Source organism: Sprattus sprattus (genome assembly GCF_963457725.1).
Source record: "Sprattus sprattus genome assembly, chromosome: 4".
NCBI classification, from domain to species: Eukaryota; Metazoa; Chordata; class Actinopteri; order Clupeiformes; family Clupeidae; genus Sprattus; species Sprattus sprattus.
Genome location: NC_137923.1, coordinates 20,292,495 through 20,308,401, shown reverse-complemented (window position 1 = coordinate 20,308,401; position 15,907 = coordinate 20,292,495). Strand labels below are relative to the sequence as shown.

The 15,907-nt window shown below is 41.5% G+C and overlaps 1 protein-coding gene across 2 annotated transcripts; it reads right to left on the bottom strand.

Moving 5' to 3' along the window:
* Window positions 1-384: 384 nt before the first annotated feature.
* On the bottom strand, window positions 385-7,763 carry tcea1 (transcription elongation factor A (SII), 1). 2 transcript variants are annotated; one of them, XM_080836570.1, is made up of 10 exons: window positions 7,622-7,763; window positions 6,601-6,663; window positions 6,300-6,405; window positions 6,096-6,195; window positions 5,788-5,933; window positions 4,804-4,860; window positions 4,557-4,711; window positions 2,422-2,568; window positions 2,078-2,149; window positions 385-769 (listed from the first exon to the last, which is right to left on the bottom strand). In XM_080836570.1, exons 1-10 carry the CDS (start codon window positions 7,694-7,696, stop codon window positions 761-763), a joined length of 930 nt encoding a protein of 309 aa, XP_080692696.1. In that variant the 5' UTR covers window positions 7,697-7,763; the 3' UTR covers window positions 385-760. The 2 variants fall into 2 exon arrangements, with proteins under 2 accessions (XP_080692696.1, XP_080692697.1); XM_080836571.1 differs by having other exon boundaries at window positions 5,788-5,930.
* Window positions 7,764-15,907: the final 8,144 nt, after the last annotated feature.

The window sequence follows — 15,907 nt, the reverse complement described above, 5'->3', positions numbered from 1 at the left end:
GTGAAAAATCAGGCTCTTAAGAAAACAAATAAATAAAAGAAAAAAACTGCAGAAAGCATACACACAAGAGACAAAGATGATAGATGGATCTTATTCACAAGTACAGCAATGGCTGTCTCAATCAATCTCGGGGTTCATATCTATATAGCGCATAAAAATGGGTTAATTTTGTAGGGTCCATTTTGGGCGAAATTCTTGACACCAGATCTTGCTAATATTCAAACCCTGATTATGGCCCCGTCTCTGCCAGCCTCTTGTAGTGCCCTCTTCTGATAGTACCACAACTGTGCAACTCCAAGAAAAGAGCTTGAACCCGTGGAATTTTGGAAGTCATGTTAATGGCAATTACTATACTGGCCGGACAAGAGAGACAGACACGACATGGACGTTTATCATTTTTCATTTATTTCAAGGAACATTGCATTCCCGTTTTAAATTAATGTGACAAGTCCTCATTAGAGCAACAAAAAAAAAAGGTAAATGTGATCAACGTTGTCAAAAAGTTAAAACTACATATAAAAAGTGATGGTAGATAAACGGAGAGACACAACAACATTGAGTCTGAGAGCTGAGCCGATTTTCATGTCAAGATAAAAACATGGGAAAGTTCTGTGACCAAAGGAAAAGAACATTCAGTGTTTTTTTGGGCAATATTTGTGCACCAGGTACCACTGATGTAGTAGTTCTTATCTGTAACCGATTCAGACTCCTGGTCTGGGAATTAAGCTACCTCTGCAAGCTGAAGACATTCCTTCAATCTTCAGCAAAACTGCAGGAAAAATAAAGGATGAAAAATAAACATTGAAAAGTTAGTTGGAGCTCAATGCCCTTTAAATTTCACAACAATTAGATGTTTACAAAATCTAACCGCCACATACATATGAGATCATTGGGCCTCATTCTCGACAGCAGTTGGGAAGACTTTCCGAAGGATTTCAGAAGGAACTCCACTTCGGAAACATTTATGAAAACATTTGCATTCTCGTTATTTTTTTCTTCTGTGCTTTCTTCTGAACTTCAGACAACTTTCAGAACTCGAAATAGCAGTCGTAACTCTACCGGAATCTTCTCAAATGGGATTCCACGGGCCATCTTGTGGTTATTTGAGGAATCGCGTTGAGGAATGACATTTGAAAAAACTCCGTATTACAGTAAAAGGGTTATCGGGCGAATTTGTGAGAACCCGTTGGTGATTGCGTTCACGTCAACTCTACAGACATCCTCGGATTAAAATAATTATGATAATAATAAATACGAGAATATTTGTATCATTAACAATTACGTTTTACATTTATAGTCATAATTATACGAGGTAGTGTTTATTGTTACACTAGGTCTATATGGCTCGTAGCTTGACTGTTCTCTCCCTTGTACGTCACTTTGGACAAAGGCCGCGTCTGCTAAGAGACTGATTGTGAATGACATGAACACTGCAAATGTAAGTGAATAAATAAATAAACACTAAGCTCAATCTCTAAAAACTAAGGCATGCATTTATTGCAATTTATACTACTACTGGTAGCCAGTCTTCACCCCTATGGTGGCCATTTCGAACGACAGGACGGACTACAATTTATAGTCATACTTGGGACCGGTCTTCACACCTATGGTGCCTATTTTTCGATTAAAAAAAGAAAGTGCCTACTTAAATGTGTTTTACGGACTTCGGACGTTCAACGTTATACAATATCTCCACCTTATTAATGAACACCTGTTACGAGGTGGATTCGGGAGATTGCGACGTTTCTAAAATTGCGTCTCCTAATAAGGAGCTGGCAGGGCGTGTATGTATGCAAATCCACTTTCACGAGAACGCGCATCAATCTAAGAAGCTAATCGGAAGGAACCCGGCTGAGAAGACTTCGGCTGCTTATGAACACATTTTCAAGCGTGCGGGAATGCAGCGGAAGCGTTTCTCTTACGTTGTTTTTGCGAAGTCGTGTAAGAAACATTTCTGAAGAATTACAGAAAAAGGTCGAGAATGAGGCCCATTGTATTTAGGTAAGAACAAATCGTAGACGGTAAAATGAGATCAGGCAACAGTCCATGCAATACGGTGCAGAAGACATATTCTTACCTTCCACCTATTTCCGCACGCATTGCAGAAGACAAATGTGGTCATTGGCTCATCAGCACTGCGAGTCTGAACCTGATGGATATTTAGGAGAACATATTAGTAGAGGAAAAATCTGGTGCTCTGCCCGTCACATTACACATTACACTGAACTAAAAAGTTCAGCTGGTTTTCCACTGAGAAGTCACACAGCCTTTACCAACTGTCTTTCCCATTCAAATTAGTAAATCGAACACCCATGTGACAAATGATTTGCAAGTTGATTTACACCATGCCAATTAAACATGAGTAAAACAAGATAGAAAATGTGTTAAAATCAATGCAGTAGGAAACCACAGTGGACTTACCTGTGTGTAGGTGCAGCACTTCTTTTTGCACTTCCCACAGGTAAACAGGTCAGTTTCAGTGCCACCAGTCTGGGCTATTTGGTGGTCCCTGATGGCCTCTTTGGTCAGGTTCTTGCGCATCTCCCTCAGCTCATCGCTTGCCATTTCCTGGACAAAGGAACATGAATAGACAGCCCATTAATTAGGGGTGTAAATCTCTCATGACAAAAACGATTCGATTCGTATCTCGATACATGAGCACGATACGATACGACAAAAGATGCACGTTGATAAAAAAACGATTCAGTACGATACGATGCGATTCGATGCCGTTCAATTATTGAAAAAATTAAGTCAGACATCCCAACCTGCAAAAAATCATTTCAGGGAGGTATTCCCCCCCTAGGCCTACGTATTTCTGTTGTGGTCCCTAAAAGTTATAAAAGCATAATATCATTCTATAGGCTATAGTCCTATGTAATTCTTTGTAAATTATGTTTAAATATGTAGATTACTTTTACTATTTATTATATGCTGCTAATACTATCCTATTTATGTTAACTGCTTTTATTTGTATTCCATTGCAACTTTAAACAAGTCTAAGGAGCTTGTTGTTTTCATGTAGCCCTAGCAACTAGCTGGCATGAATAATATGCACATGAAATAATACTTGTTGAACTCACCTCAACATGTCTATTGGAGTAATTTAACCCACCATGGGCAATGCTGAAATCACTGTAACAGATAGTACAGCGTGCAAGACGGTCATTGTGATTTACTTTTATAAGACAGGAGTACACCTTTGTATAGTCTGTTGTAAAATGTCTTATATTTTCTTTTTGGGGGGCACTGTCCCTGTGCCATGGTGCCTCTGCTCCTAGATACACTGAACTGATTAATTCGGTTCGGCAGAAGAAATAAAAGCCTGTCCACTCTTAAAATTGATTGGTTGACTTACCGAAACAGGCTAATCAGGATGCTCATGAGGCACACACGCACACTGCCTCACACACACACGCACAATTTGTAGGTCCCTCACGCTCTGTCGTGCACGCGCTACACAAATGCTAACGCGGTTTGGACCACGTCTGTCTCGTGTGCGCAGTCTTGTTCGCTCGCTCTTGGTTCCGAGAGATTAAGAAATTTGCGGGCATCAGGGAGTCGTTATCAATTATTTAAATCCGAGGATGTCTGTAGAAACACGCAATCAACAACGATGTATCTTCCTTGGCTGAAGTAGCTAGCATAGCATCGGCCATTAAAAATGAATAGCGAAGCTAGCATAGCATTGTTGAGAATCTGTCATTCTCTCCAGGTCCTTGCATTAATACTGAGAATACAGCCTGATTGGTTTATGCTAAGCGGGCTTTGGCCAATGACAGGCTGTCATTATTCTGACTGAGATAAAATGCAACAGGCCAGCGAATGTTTTGGGTTTAAAAAAAAAAAAAAAACGACATGGGGACAAATGCTTTTGAACCGATTCATAACTTTTAAATTCGGGCAACGACATTTTAAAAACGATACGGGACTTCACGCATCGATGTAGTCGTATCTTACACGCTAAAAACTAATATCGATACGTATCGGTTATTTTTTACACCCCTACCATTAATATATAGCACTGAATTCCAAACCTACAACAGCCAGTTGAGAGCCCTGTGCATCTATGGAGCTAAATCTAGCATCTTTAAGAGAATCATCTTTCAGTTTTCATTGGCTGATGAAATGTATCCAAATTTCACACAAAACAACCACCACCACCACCACCTTCCCTCTAACCAATGCACCAAACTCTTTACGAGTTTAGAGTCCTCGGACCTGCGTTCTGAACACAATGCAATACTGTATTTGCTGCAGATGTGCTGGTCAAACACTCGTTTAGTAGTTCTTCCAGCATCTAACAACATAGACATTTTTTTTTTTGCCATGATAGTGCCCTCTTTTTTTGGAATACAGAAGGGGTGGCAAGGGCATGTCCGTTACAGCTAAAACCTGACCGTAACATTCAAGCAGCTCCCCAAGGTAAAAAAGAAGGAAAACAAAAAACTGTGACACAGGATGACCCAAATTTAACCACAGGCCACCTCAATAGCGTGGTGCTCAGGTGACTTTGAGAGAAATGAAAAGTGAGCAGTGCTCGCCACTGTCCTTACCTCAGCAGTCATTTTGGCCATGCGCTCCGGTGACACGTTCCCACACAGCACATTCCTTCGCAGGTTAGGATTCTTGGTGTCCTTTAGATTTGCAATTCGGCTCCGAATACGGTTCTTGTATTTCGGATCTGTGCGATTAAACTCTAAAAAGATGCGTGCCAGCTTGTTAAGGAACACACTCGTTTTGCTAATTGAAAGACATAAATGTTAAAACAATGGAACACCACATTGTGCCTTCAAAGGATATTTTCCTCAATCTGGGCTCCAAGCTCATCACAGTCTGCGCCGATGGCAATGTGATCATCTGATGGGAGACATAAACACACATGTAACTTCTAGCTAAAAGTGGTAACTGTTTCAGTATTTTCTGAATTGAACTATGTCAGCAATGACTAGCGATTCTCCTGCGTTGATAACTTTCAACAACATTGGCATAACATATACTAGGGCTGGGCGGTATATAAACCTTTTGAGGTAAATCAATGGCTGGTATGTTTCCACGAATGTAAAGAGTTGTAAACCATATTCAGGACTTGTATTTATACACCTAAAGAAAAAAAAAAAAAACTGGCACTTCCCGTTGTGTTTTTTGTAGGCAACTAGGGATCGCATAAAATCTGCAGAAATGTACTTAGCTTATTGCCGATTGCAGTGCTGACCTTATATTTGCCTTACAGCAAGTTTACCGGTGGTAAGGTGAATAAAGGTTTTATGTGTTTGATGGCACATTATAATCACACAGGTCTATAATGGCATAGCTTTTTAACAGTAAACTATATCACTTTTCTCTGCTCTCTCGTGCTTCTGATACTTCAAGAATAGTGTGGTAAATTTTAAATCATATTATGTATCTAATGTCAATGCCGATAAAATTTCCATGGTTTTTTTAAATCAAAATATGAATGCACTATTCATGCAGTTAAATCATGCCAAGTGATCAAATTTAAGCTTTCATCTAAAAATTCCCGGGAATTAACAGCAGTGATCTAGAGCTTCACTTGGGTCTTGTGACACCTCATATGTGGCTTTGACTCACAAGTGAACATTTAGCAAACTTCTATATCGTGCATCGCCGTTCAGCCTAAAAAAACAGATATGATTTTTGATCCACATTGCCCAGCCCGAATATATACCACGTACTTGGCCTGCCTATTTGGGACTAAATTACAATCGCTTTACTGAGTTTTTGATCTATGCATGTCAAGTGCAGTGTAAGCGTTGAGAGGCTTGCCTCCAGTCTGCAGGGCAGTGGACATCAGCTCCCTGCACTTGAGGCGGACTGAGTCAGAGGTGGAAGGCGCTCGTGGGAAGGTGGCAATAAGCGTGTTGGGGGTGGCCTCCGCGAGATCACTCTTGCTGGAATTACTGCTCGAGCTTCTGACACAGACAGAGAATAAAGGAACAAATATAGGGAAGAGCCATATTAGAATATATAAGGACACTGTATACACAGATGCATCATGTACTGTACATGGAGGCAGATAAGGAGAGAATAACAGCTAAAAGACAAAACAGGAAATAAAATCTTTGCTTTAATACCTCTCTTCGTGGGGCTCAGGGCTGCCCTGTGATGTGACTGTGGGTGTTGTGGGCTCCTTCCGTTTCTCGTCAGATGACTTGTCACCACCACCGGGTTCATCTGTGGAATCACACAACCTCGATCAGTAGTTGAAATAACTTATGAGCATCCTGGGCCAGAGACTTGCCTGAAAACACTTCACTTTATCAATCACTTTAGCTTACCCAAGAGTTTCTTCCAGGATTTGATGAGGGATTTGGCGAGCGATGTTACTTCATCGTCAGTGCTCTGTTTGCGAATTGCATTAACGGACATTCCAATTCGGGTCGACTGCAGGGGAAAAAACAGACGGCTGCTTACCGGTTGTCCGTAGCCTGGATACCAAACCAAACTGATCCCCGCCCACAACATTTGATGTCTCGAAGTTCATATTCTGACTAGAATTATGAGTATGACCTCGTCAGGATAGGTTGTCCGAGCACAGACAACAAAAGGTTGGAACATAATAACCAGGCCTAACATTACCTGAAGTAACTCCAGCGTCATGGAGATGCTTTTCAACTCCTTCAGGAGATCCAATGCACCAGACTGAAGAAAACGATGCATTTAAAGAGTTAGGGGACGTTTTGAGATAAAAGCAAGCTTCAGTACACAACCTCGGTCACTGGAGGATGCGTGTGATTGCACATTACCATAGTCAGTTTACGCTGCGAGAATTAAGACACGAGACAAGTTCAGAACTTACTCGGATAGCCACATTGCTTAAACGAGGTAATTGTCATAGTACGCCACCAGAGATCGGTCTACATTTCGTATGATACTATAACCTTATTTGTTTCAAGGTACACCAGCACTCGCTTGGCAGGTCTAGCACTTGTAGTAGGTGCATGTCCAGCAACCTTCGCGTCTCTCGCCAGGTAACACAACCTCACGCGCCAGAAGTCTATCGAGGCCATCTAACTGGATGATGGTTGTAAACGGAGGCTATTCTAACAACACTGCTAACTAGCTAGCATGTGGTGGCTAAGATTTGCTAACGGAGACAGTCTGCTTGAGTTTTTTAAAAGTAGACGTGGAACACAGTTAACATGTGAAGACATTTACAACCGTGTATAATGACCAACGATATTCTGCCCCAAAACATGTGAATTCGCGGGAAAGGGTCATCTAACCCAGCCTTCATAATGGCTTCGGTGACTGGCTAACGCAAGTGGCTAGCAATGTGGATTGTCCACACGTTTTCTCCAAGAACAGCTGGCTGGGAAAATTCCCGCTATTTTTTAGCAGCTTATTCCGTGTCTGTAATGCTACTGATTATAAGAGCCAACCCGACGAGGGTGTATTTTGCTCAGTCGCTAGATATTTTGTCAACAATCCCGCATAGCTAGCATGTTAGCAATGTATTTACGTGTAGAAGATACATGTTATGCTACACCCAACATCACAGGGCTAGCGTTCGATAACTATGCAATGATAGCCAATGTTAGCATCCTGCCTTGTCTGGGACAGAGGAGACGCATTCATTCAATCATGTCAAAAACCTCACCACACTTTTCTTCTGCGCCATTTTATCAATCTTCTTCGCAATCCTAACGATGTCATCTTCTTCCTTTTTACCCATTGTGTATGCTAATAAAGGCGTAAATTAAAACAGATTAAACGACGATGGTGTCTCGCACCCACACAACAAACCACCGGCGGGCTGCCGAGAGCTAAGCTGCAGCGCATGACGTACACTAATTTATCAGACCAGTCTAATCGCTTACCGAACAGAGTAATACATCGATGAAGTAGCTCTTCCACTCACTGCCTGGCTGGTCAATAAACAGATACCTTCTTACTAGCCCTCAATTTGTTTAAATATGTTTAAGAGTTGGTATATCTCTGAGTCGAGTGTGCTGTGCTCTTACATTACTCTCGGTGGAACTCTGGTCATAAGTGTCTGAGTTTGACATTTTTGAGGAAGTGTGTGGGTATGGATGGAGACAGGAGTCATTTAAAGCCCCTGGATATTGGATAAGAATTCATGAGTTCCTTTTCAGTTCCATCCACGAGGTCAGCAACTAAGTGGCTCATGGCTCATCAGATAAAATGCACTGAAAAAATTAAATGCAATGGACTTATAATGCATTTTATAATGTAATTATGAATTTATAATGCTATTATTTCCGCTGATGGTGGCCACATTAGATAACCACGCCTCATTCTGCCGAGGTCACGCGATGATTGATTTGTCATTTCAGGCCATTTGGTCATGGCTGCAGACCAGGTGTTGGGTTGACAATCAGGCAACCTTTTCCTAAAGAAGGAAATCGGTTGTGTCGAACAATTTGCCCATTTTTCCGTTTCCCACTAGCTGTCCAGACTATGCACTATAGTTCTGTGATATTTCTGGCTACCCCTCGCGAGAATGTAAGCAGAGCTTTCACAGCTCGACAACTCGGCTGTTGGGGTGTTTGCAAAAAATTGTTTATGATGAATGTTCAGGTGATGAGAGTGCCTAGATACAAGCATTTAAACCATGCAGCACTACGCCAACTGGTGTTTTATAGTTAGTTATTGTTTCTATTCTATTTCTTTCTTTAATTATTTTTCTTCTTATAACTTTTGATCGATTCTAGGAAAGAGTAACTTTGGTTATTTGTTATGGTCCAGTCCGGTTTCCTCTGCCTAAGCATAGCCTACCATGGTACTGCTTGCACTAGCTACTAGCTTCCACTAGAGAGAGCAGAAGTATTCTTGTTCATTTTAGACTATACAAGAGGCCTTGTTTTAACGTACTAACGTTTTAACGAAAACAATTCTGGGAAATTGTCAAAATATGAAATATTTCATCCTACTCATTTGTATTTGATTAGCAGCATATGTCTGTTTAAAAGAGGGTTAGGTCTCCCAAGCAAGATGAGGTAAGAGTGCCAAAGGGACCAAATAGCTGGTGTTGCCTACATTTCCATTATTTTAGTGACCAAAAATGTCAAGGGGAACAGTGTCAAAAATATGACTGAATAAGACCAACACCAAAACACAGCAACCACACAAATGAAGAAAAGTCAGAGTTCTTAGAGAAGGACAATTGGTTGTTAATAACCAATGGACTATAGGTCTAAAAATCACTTAAGAATTAAATCAGTCCATATCTTACTCAAAACAACAGTACCTTGGGATCTTCTTGTATTTCTCTCAGGCACCAGTTAGAAAATATTTTGCAAGGACCAGGACACCCTATGGTGCAAACATTAGTCCCCCATATTCCAATGTAATTATCCCCTAGACACATTGCTAAAACAATGGTTATGACTCCTTGAACAAAATGAAATGCCTTTACAATCACCAGGTCTAAATATAACTGAACCTTCATGGGGAATTCTGGACCATGGGAAAATAGATTTCCACCTCCTTTATCCTTTAAAGAACTGCTAACTTGTAGAATACTTCCTGTGGAAGCGTTGGGATGCATCCTCAGTGATGTATCCTGAGGTCATTGGGTGTTTCGGGTCTATTCGAACATCAGACACCCTTCCCCAGGCGACCCAGCCAGGAGTGATCAGCAGCTTGCATCCCAGCAGCATTTGACCACTGGGCCTCCCTTTTCAGCCAGAGCCACTTAGTGGCTCTCTCTGTGGCATCAATAACTTAGTCAGAACTCTGCAGAGGGACTGGCCTGAAAAGCCCCGACATCCCATCTCAATAGGCTCACAGCGAGTGATCCAGCCCTGCCTCCTGCACTCCTCTGTCAACTCCTGGTACTTGGCACGTTTACGCTCTTGAGCTTCATCCATGCACTCATCCCATCATGCACTCATCCATGCACTCTTCCCATCATGTTCCATCATGATCACCTGTTTGGTGGAATTCGAAAAGATGACCATGTCTGGACGCAGTCTTGTCGAGGCGATGTGCCCTGGAAAGCACAGCTGCTTGCCCAGATCTACTTTCAGCTGCCAGTCGGCTGCTGAGGCAAAGAGGCCGGTCGTTGAACTTGACTGTGGGGTGCGTTTCTCTCCAGCCTAAGAAAATGCTTCAACATTTATACATACTGTTAGGTGAAAATTCACCCTAGTTACCTCAGGACTCCGGAGCTGCATTTAAGTACTTTTATTAGACAAAGAAAAATAGCAATCGGGCTCACTCCCAGCACTCGTTACACGAGTTACACTCACTCACACAGAAACACAGAAAAGCCATGTTTCTGCTTTCATAAGCACATGATTCATACAAGGAATATATTAATACACTTAAGGCACTTGATTCATATATTCTTAAGTCATTAACATTGCTTGGAAATTATCTCCATCATATACATAAAAAGTTTTGGGGCCTGTTTGTAATCAGATACCAGCTATTTATTTTCCAATGTTTTGTCTTCCCCATATATGATATAGTAGATGCAGAGACATTAAGGGACAGACACAGCTGTCTAATAATAAGTATAGTGTAAGTATTATTACACACACAAACATAAATAAAAAATGTTTTGTACAATTCCCTTTACTCCAGATGCTGTACCAGGTTACTGTTTTGAAAGTTTGTTATTGATAATGGCATGATGACCGTTGTTTTGTCTTGCCGAAGTGGATGGTGCCAGTTTAAACACATCACCAGCTGCTGCCATCTGATAATGCAAGGGGCTGTGCTTGCGCCCTTTCTAACAACTCTACCGCAGACACTAAATAACTAAATAATAAGTGTAAACTGAATTAAGCATGTACTCGTCTGACACGTGCACACGACTGAGAGGAACTAAACGTGTTTCTGCCTGTTTAAATAACCATGAAATACTTGGTAGCGTGTTGGTTGACGCTAAGTCAACATTCTATGAAACCTGTAGCTGATATCTTAAACGGATGAATACTGACTGAAAAACCCCACACGGTAAAACTTGAATGAACAGATATCATTTTATCTGTGCTTTCCCCTTGAGCACGGAACAATATTTTATCTGCAAATCTAGTAAGTCTTAAAATGCAGAAGTTGTTAAAGGAATACTCTCTTGCCTCTCTCTTTCAGTGCCCTTTCTGTGAACTGTGCCCTTGTCTCACACTCAAATGCATCACTGACAGACTAATCCTTTTACAACCATAAAAGTACAACCTAATTACATCTTCATTACTTTCAGACACATCATGGGAAGAAGCAGGTCAGCATTTCTGCATACCACTTAACATGAGTTTGTTTTTATAATAACCTTCTGTCAAATAAATAAATAAATACAATTAAATGTAATACTGCTGAGCGTATATTTAGCATGCCTCTAGAAATCCAGTAGCATTCTTTCCAGACATCTAAGCTGTGACTGGGAGCCAATAGGAGGCAGCAACACATCTTACTGAGAGGTGATTGGCTTTATATGTGTGCCATCACACAGTCTTCATCCCCTGTTCTGTGCTCAGAGGAACTGTGATGTCTGTACTGTGACTCTGTGGCCACCACCATGTACCTGCACTGACCCAGGGATGTGTCTGTTCCCTCCTGCCGAGAAGCAGATGCTTCCCCCCCAGTACACTTCCCTTTCCCTCGCAGTCAGTCATGGGGTAAAACCTCTCATGTAATCCCTATTAGCCAAAGACTCTTTAAACCTACTTACATCTCTGCTAGAAAATTAGAATCTGTTTTAACCACCATGATGTCACAGGGTTTGCACGAAAGCAGGAAGAAATGCCAGGCTTTATGTTTGAGAAAACAATTAATGTATCTGATTCACTAAGTGAGTTTCGTAAATATACAACATGCCATGGAGGTGCTGATAACAGAATAATCCCTCTCTGGTCGTCGTCCCCCCCCCCACACCCACACACACAAATGCACACACTCGGCTCCACCTTCTCATTTCTCAAAGACTGTATTTCCTGAAAAAGATTATAATAATGGTTATGTCATATGTCTGAGTGAAGACAAACTGCTCCAAAATACAGTCTGTTTTGTCTGTTACATTCTCTATACAATAACACTATGAAATGCTGATTAACCACGACCATAGATTATGCAAATTGACTCTGACGCCGCCCATCCCAAAATAGCCCTGCATTCATTGTTGATCAGCTTTTCACTAGCTGGGCTATGGGAATCAGCCGTGCTATTTAACCTTATTCGAAGAAACTGCCTTCTTCAAAATGTGAAATCAGGTATGATAAGGTATTTTGTAGACATTTGGTTTTAAACATCTGTTTTTATTTACGGTTGAACTGAGCTGTATTCAACAAGAATAGCTGTTACTTCAAGACTGCTATGTATGAAGTTGCTACAAGTGGCAACAAGAAATGCAGTGGCTAAACGTAATGCTGGACTGACTTAAAATGAACAATCCATTTTAAGGACTTAAGTTTCTGAAGTCTAAAGTTATGCTCTTTTTCTTAAATCAATATTTGTCTTGAGATGAAAGTTACAGTTGCTCAATGCTTTGTTTAACAGGGATTCTCTTCTGGGGTTTGAATGCATAGTGTCTTTTTTTAAACATTAAAACACCTTTGAAAGTGTCCTATTTGTATCATACTTTCTGTCTTTCAGTTTAGCTGTCAAAATGTATGATAGGTGACAGAATTGTAAGAGTGGTAAAAACTATTTTTTTTATCTTATGTCCTCAACAAGAATTCAAATCTCTGTTTATGAGGGCTGATACCGTCAGCTTGCATAACTGTCGGTTTCAGACATGTTCCTTATCTTCTCAGTAAACTCTACCTTTCTGCCTCCTAGCAAACCACCAGCACCATGAGCACCACTCCCCACCCAGACCTGCCGCAGGCGGGGGTGTCCCCGGGGAGTGTGCCCAACCCAGACCTGCTGCAGCTTGGGGTGTCCCCAGGGAGTGTGCAGACACTGGCCTCCCGGTTATGGCCTCCCCCCACCTCCAACCCTTTGACTTCTAAACGGGTCTGCTTCTACAAGAGCGGAGACCCACAGTTTGGTGGCCTGCGCATGGTAATCAATGGACGCACATTTAAAACCTTTGATGCCCTGCTGGATGGCCTCTCCAAGAAAGTGCCTCTCCCATTTGGGGTGCGCACTATCACCACACCAAGGGGGACAAACTCTATTCGTGCCTTGGAGGAACTTCAGGATGGGGGCTCCTACGTGTGCACAGACAAGAAGCGAGTCAAACCTCTGAACCTCGAGAAGGCCAACCTGAGACAGGTCCCCTGGAATACCACCAGACCCATCAGTGCTAAACGTAGAGGAAACATGAGACAAATACCCAGGAGGACTGATTTTGGCATCAGGGCAGAAAGAATGATTAATAGAACAGTTGCAGTGCGGACACCAAAAAGACTAGTAGTTTACAAGAATAAGGATCCGACTGTGAAACGCATAGTGGTGTTGCAAAGGAGGACTGCCCCATCTTTTGATGCACTTTTGGATTATCTTTCTCAGGTTATGCAGTTCCCAGTTGTGAAGCTGTTCAGTGCAGATGGGAGACGGGTAAAAAAATTAAACAACTTTGTATTACCACTGACATTTCTGAATCAAAGACAAGTTCATCATATTTACATCAAAACTTCTTTATTAACATTTTCATTACATCTTTCTGCAAAAACGTAAATTAGACTTGAAAAATTGAACACTGGTCATGTTCTCATAATCTGTAAAAATATGTTGTGCATGCCCAATATTTGTAGTCTTGTCTTGTAGAAGTTTGTGTCATATTTTTAGTAGCCAACAGTATGCAGGACATCAGAATAGTGCTGTTCACATTACTGATGTTGAGCTCTTTCCGTTCTGTCATACAGTCACGCACACCTATGTGGCACTAAGTACACTGAGATTTATATAGTCACCATCTGCCTTGCTTTGGCTGTGGCACAGGACTGTGGGCACAGGATCCATGCACGTGTCAGGGTTTAATACTGGATTTAATATTACCATGATCATCATTTTCAGTGCATTTCCCATTTCCAGTAGTTTTTTTTTTTTTTTTTCACAAACGTTTTTTACAAAAGTTTCTGGACTATCCAAAACAATTATCTCATCCAGAAGGCTTGGTAACAACACACTTGTCAGAATATTCCTGTGTGTTATCAGAAACCTGACCACATTTCTCTATCCCTATCAACTAACATTAATACATATAAATACCCTAAAGAAAGATTGCACACAATACTGGGAAATATTGGAAAATACTATCGTTCCTATTCCTATGTTTTCCATTTAAAGCTGTAGTTTGTGTTCAATGTTCATTACCATAACTAAACATGTCGTTCTTTCTTCATCCAACAGGTTGAGGGCCTTGCTGGCCTCATACTGTGCTCTGGTGTTGTTGTAGCTGCTGGTAACGAACCCTTCAAGCTATCAAGCTTCAACTTCTCAGGAGGTCCACCTCCGACTCAGTCAGGCTTGTCAACGGAACGTACCAGAGCCCAACCTCAAATATGTAAGGATGCAGTCGATCTTAATATTTAAAGATACTATTTTTTTTTTTCGACTAATATTTTTGACTGTATTGTCATATACTCAGCCGAATCATATTTTGCATATTGTCAATAGATTCACAGTTCTAATGCAAATCATGATTACTATGCTAATGTCAATATACAAAGCATAATCAGCCAACATATTATACATTCATTCATCTTTGCACATGCTATTGAAAATCAGCAATACCAAATACCATATGGTAGACTTTATTGATTCTGCAAAACAAATTTGCACATTCCATCAATTGATTTGTAATTTGTGCTGGATTCATATTTGTATTTTAAAACTTCTTTCCCTTTATTCTCTTGCCTTTTTGCTGTCCTCTCTTTCCGGGAATTGGGCTGCATGGGCAAACATTCAACTTATACATCAAGATAAAAACAAATCTCCCACCAGCAGCACAGGATCAAGGAAATTCTCACTGTCATCAGAAAGATACTTTGTGAGTCAGATAAAGAAGTCCCTCAGTGAAAGTTTGTCTGAGCATGAAAGTCACCACTCCGGATCTTTAGAGACTGAGCTAAACCGACCTTCAGAATCTGTTGACATGGAGCCCTGTGACATCATGGCAGGTGTTGCTGAAAGGCATTGTCCAACAATGCCAACAGAGGATGACATAGAAAAATCCTTTCGTGTAAACCAGGATGGCAGCATGACAGTTGAAATGAAAGTACGGCTCACATTAAAACAGGAGGAGATGATACACTGGACTACTACACTAAGCCGCACAAGTGTCACCGGCCAACAGATGGAAGTGTGTGCCTCGCAGCCCTTGTCAGGTCCTAGTTCTCCAGATGTCAACGATGATTCATCCAAAAATGCTGGAGGCCACAGCTCAGAAAGGGCACCCGAAGGGAGTCACCATCGTACCTCAGCTGAGAGGACAGTTGCTTTCAAGGAGCGGGGAGGGGGTTACTGCAGCAGCACCATTGCTGAGACTTCCAAAAACCCGAGGACCAGTAGAAGGACCCCGACACCAGGGCCGGCACGTGTGAAAAGCAATAGCGCGTCGGTGGAGAGCGCAACTACAGTAACTGAAACAGAGGTTCAAGAGAGCACTGTTGGTTCATACTCTTACATGGAGCGTACATCAGAGGGAGAAGTTACTGAAGGGTACTGTGTCGTCAGTCGGAGCAGTACCAGCAACATCAAACCTGTACCAAAACCCAGAAAAACGGGATCTGCAGATGGCAACAAAAGCACATTACATTCTTCACTCAAAGCTTCAGGAGTCGCAGAGGTCCTCCAGATCGAGAATAGCGGTCTTGAGGTTAGAGAGACTGTCATGCATATATATGATTCCCAACCACAGGGTAGCTTTGACAACTATCTTGCAAATCCTCAGCATGTCTCACAAAAGACACCCAGTCATATTAATTCACCCCTGCCACATAGTAAACCAGGTTCCACAGATTCAGGGCCTTGT

Bases quoted from the DNA above. Each gene is read 5' to 3' on its own strand.
- tcea1 (XM_080836570.1), bottom strand. From the start codon at position 7,696: ATGGGTAAAAAGGAAGAAGATGACATCGTTAGGATTGCGAAGAAGATT. The intron at 4,861-5,787 runs GCAAGCCTCTCA...GTCTCCCATCAG, and splicing joins CACTGCCCTGCAGACTGGAG to ATGATCACATTGCCATCGGC. The intron at 2,150-2,421 runs GTAAGTCCACTG...AATATCCATCAG, and splicing joins AGTGCTGCACCTACACACAG to GTTCAGACTCGCAGTGCTGA.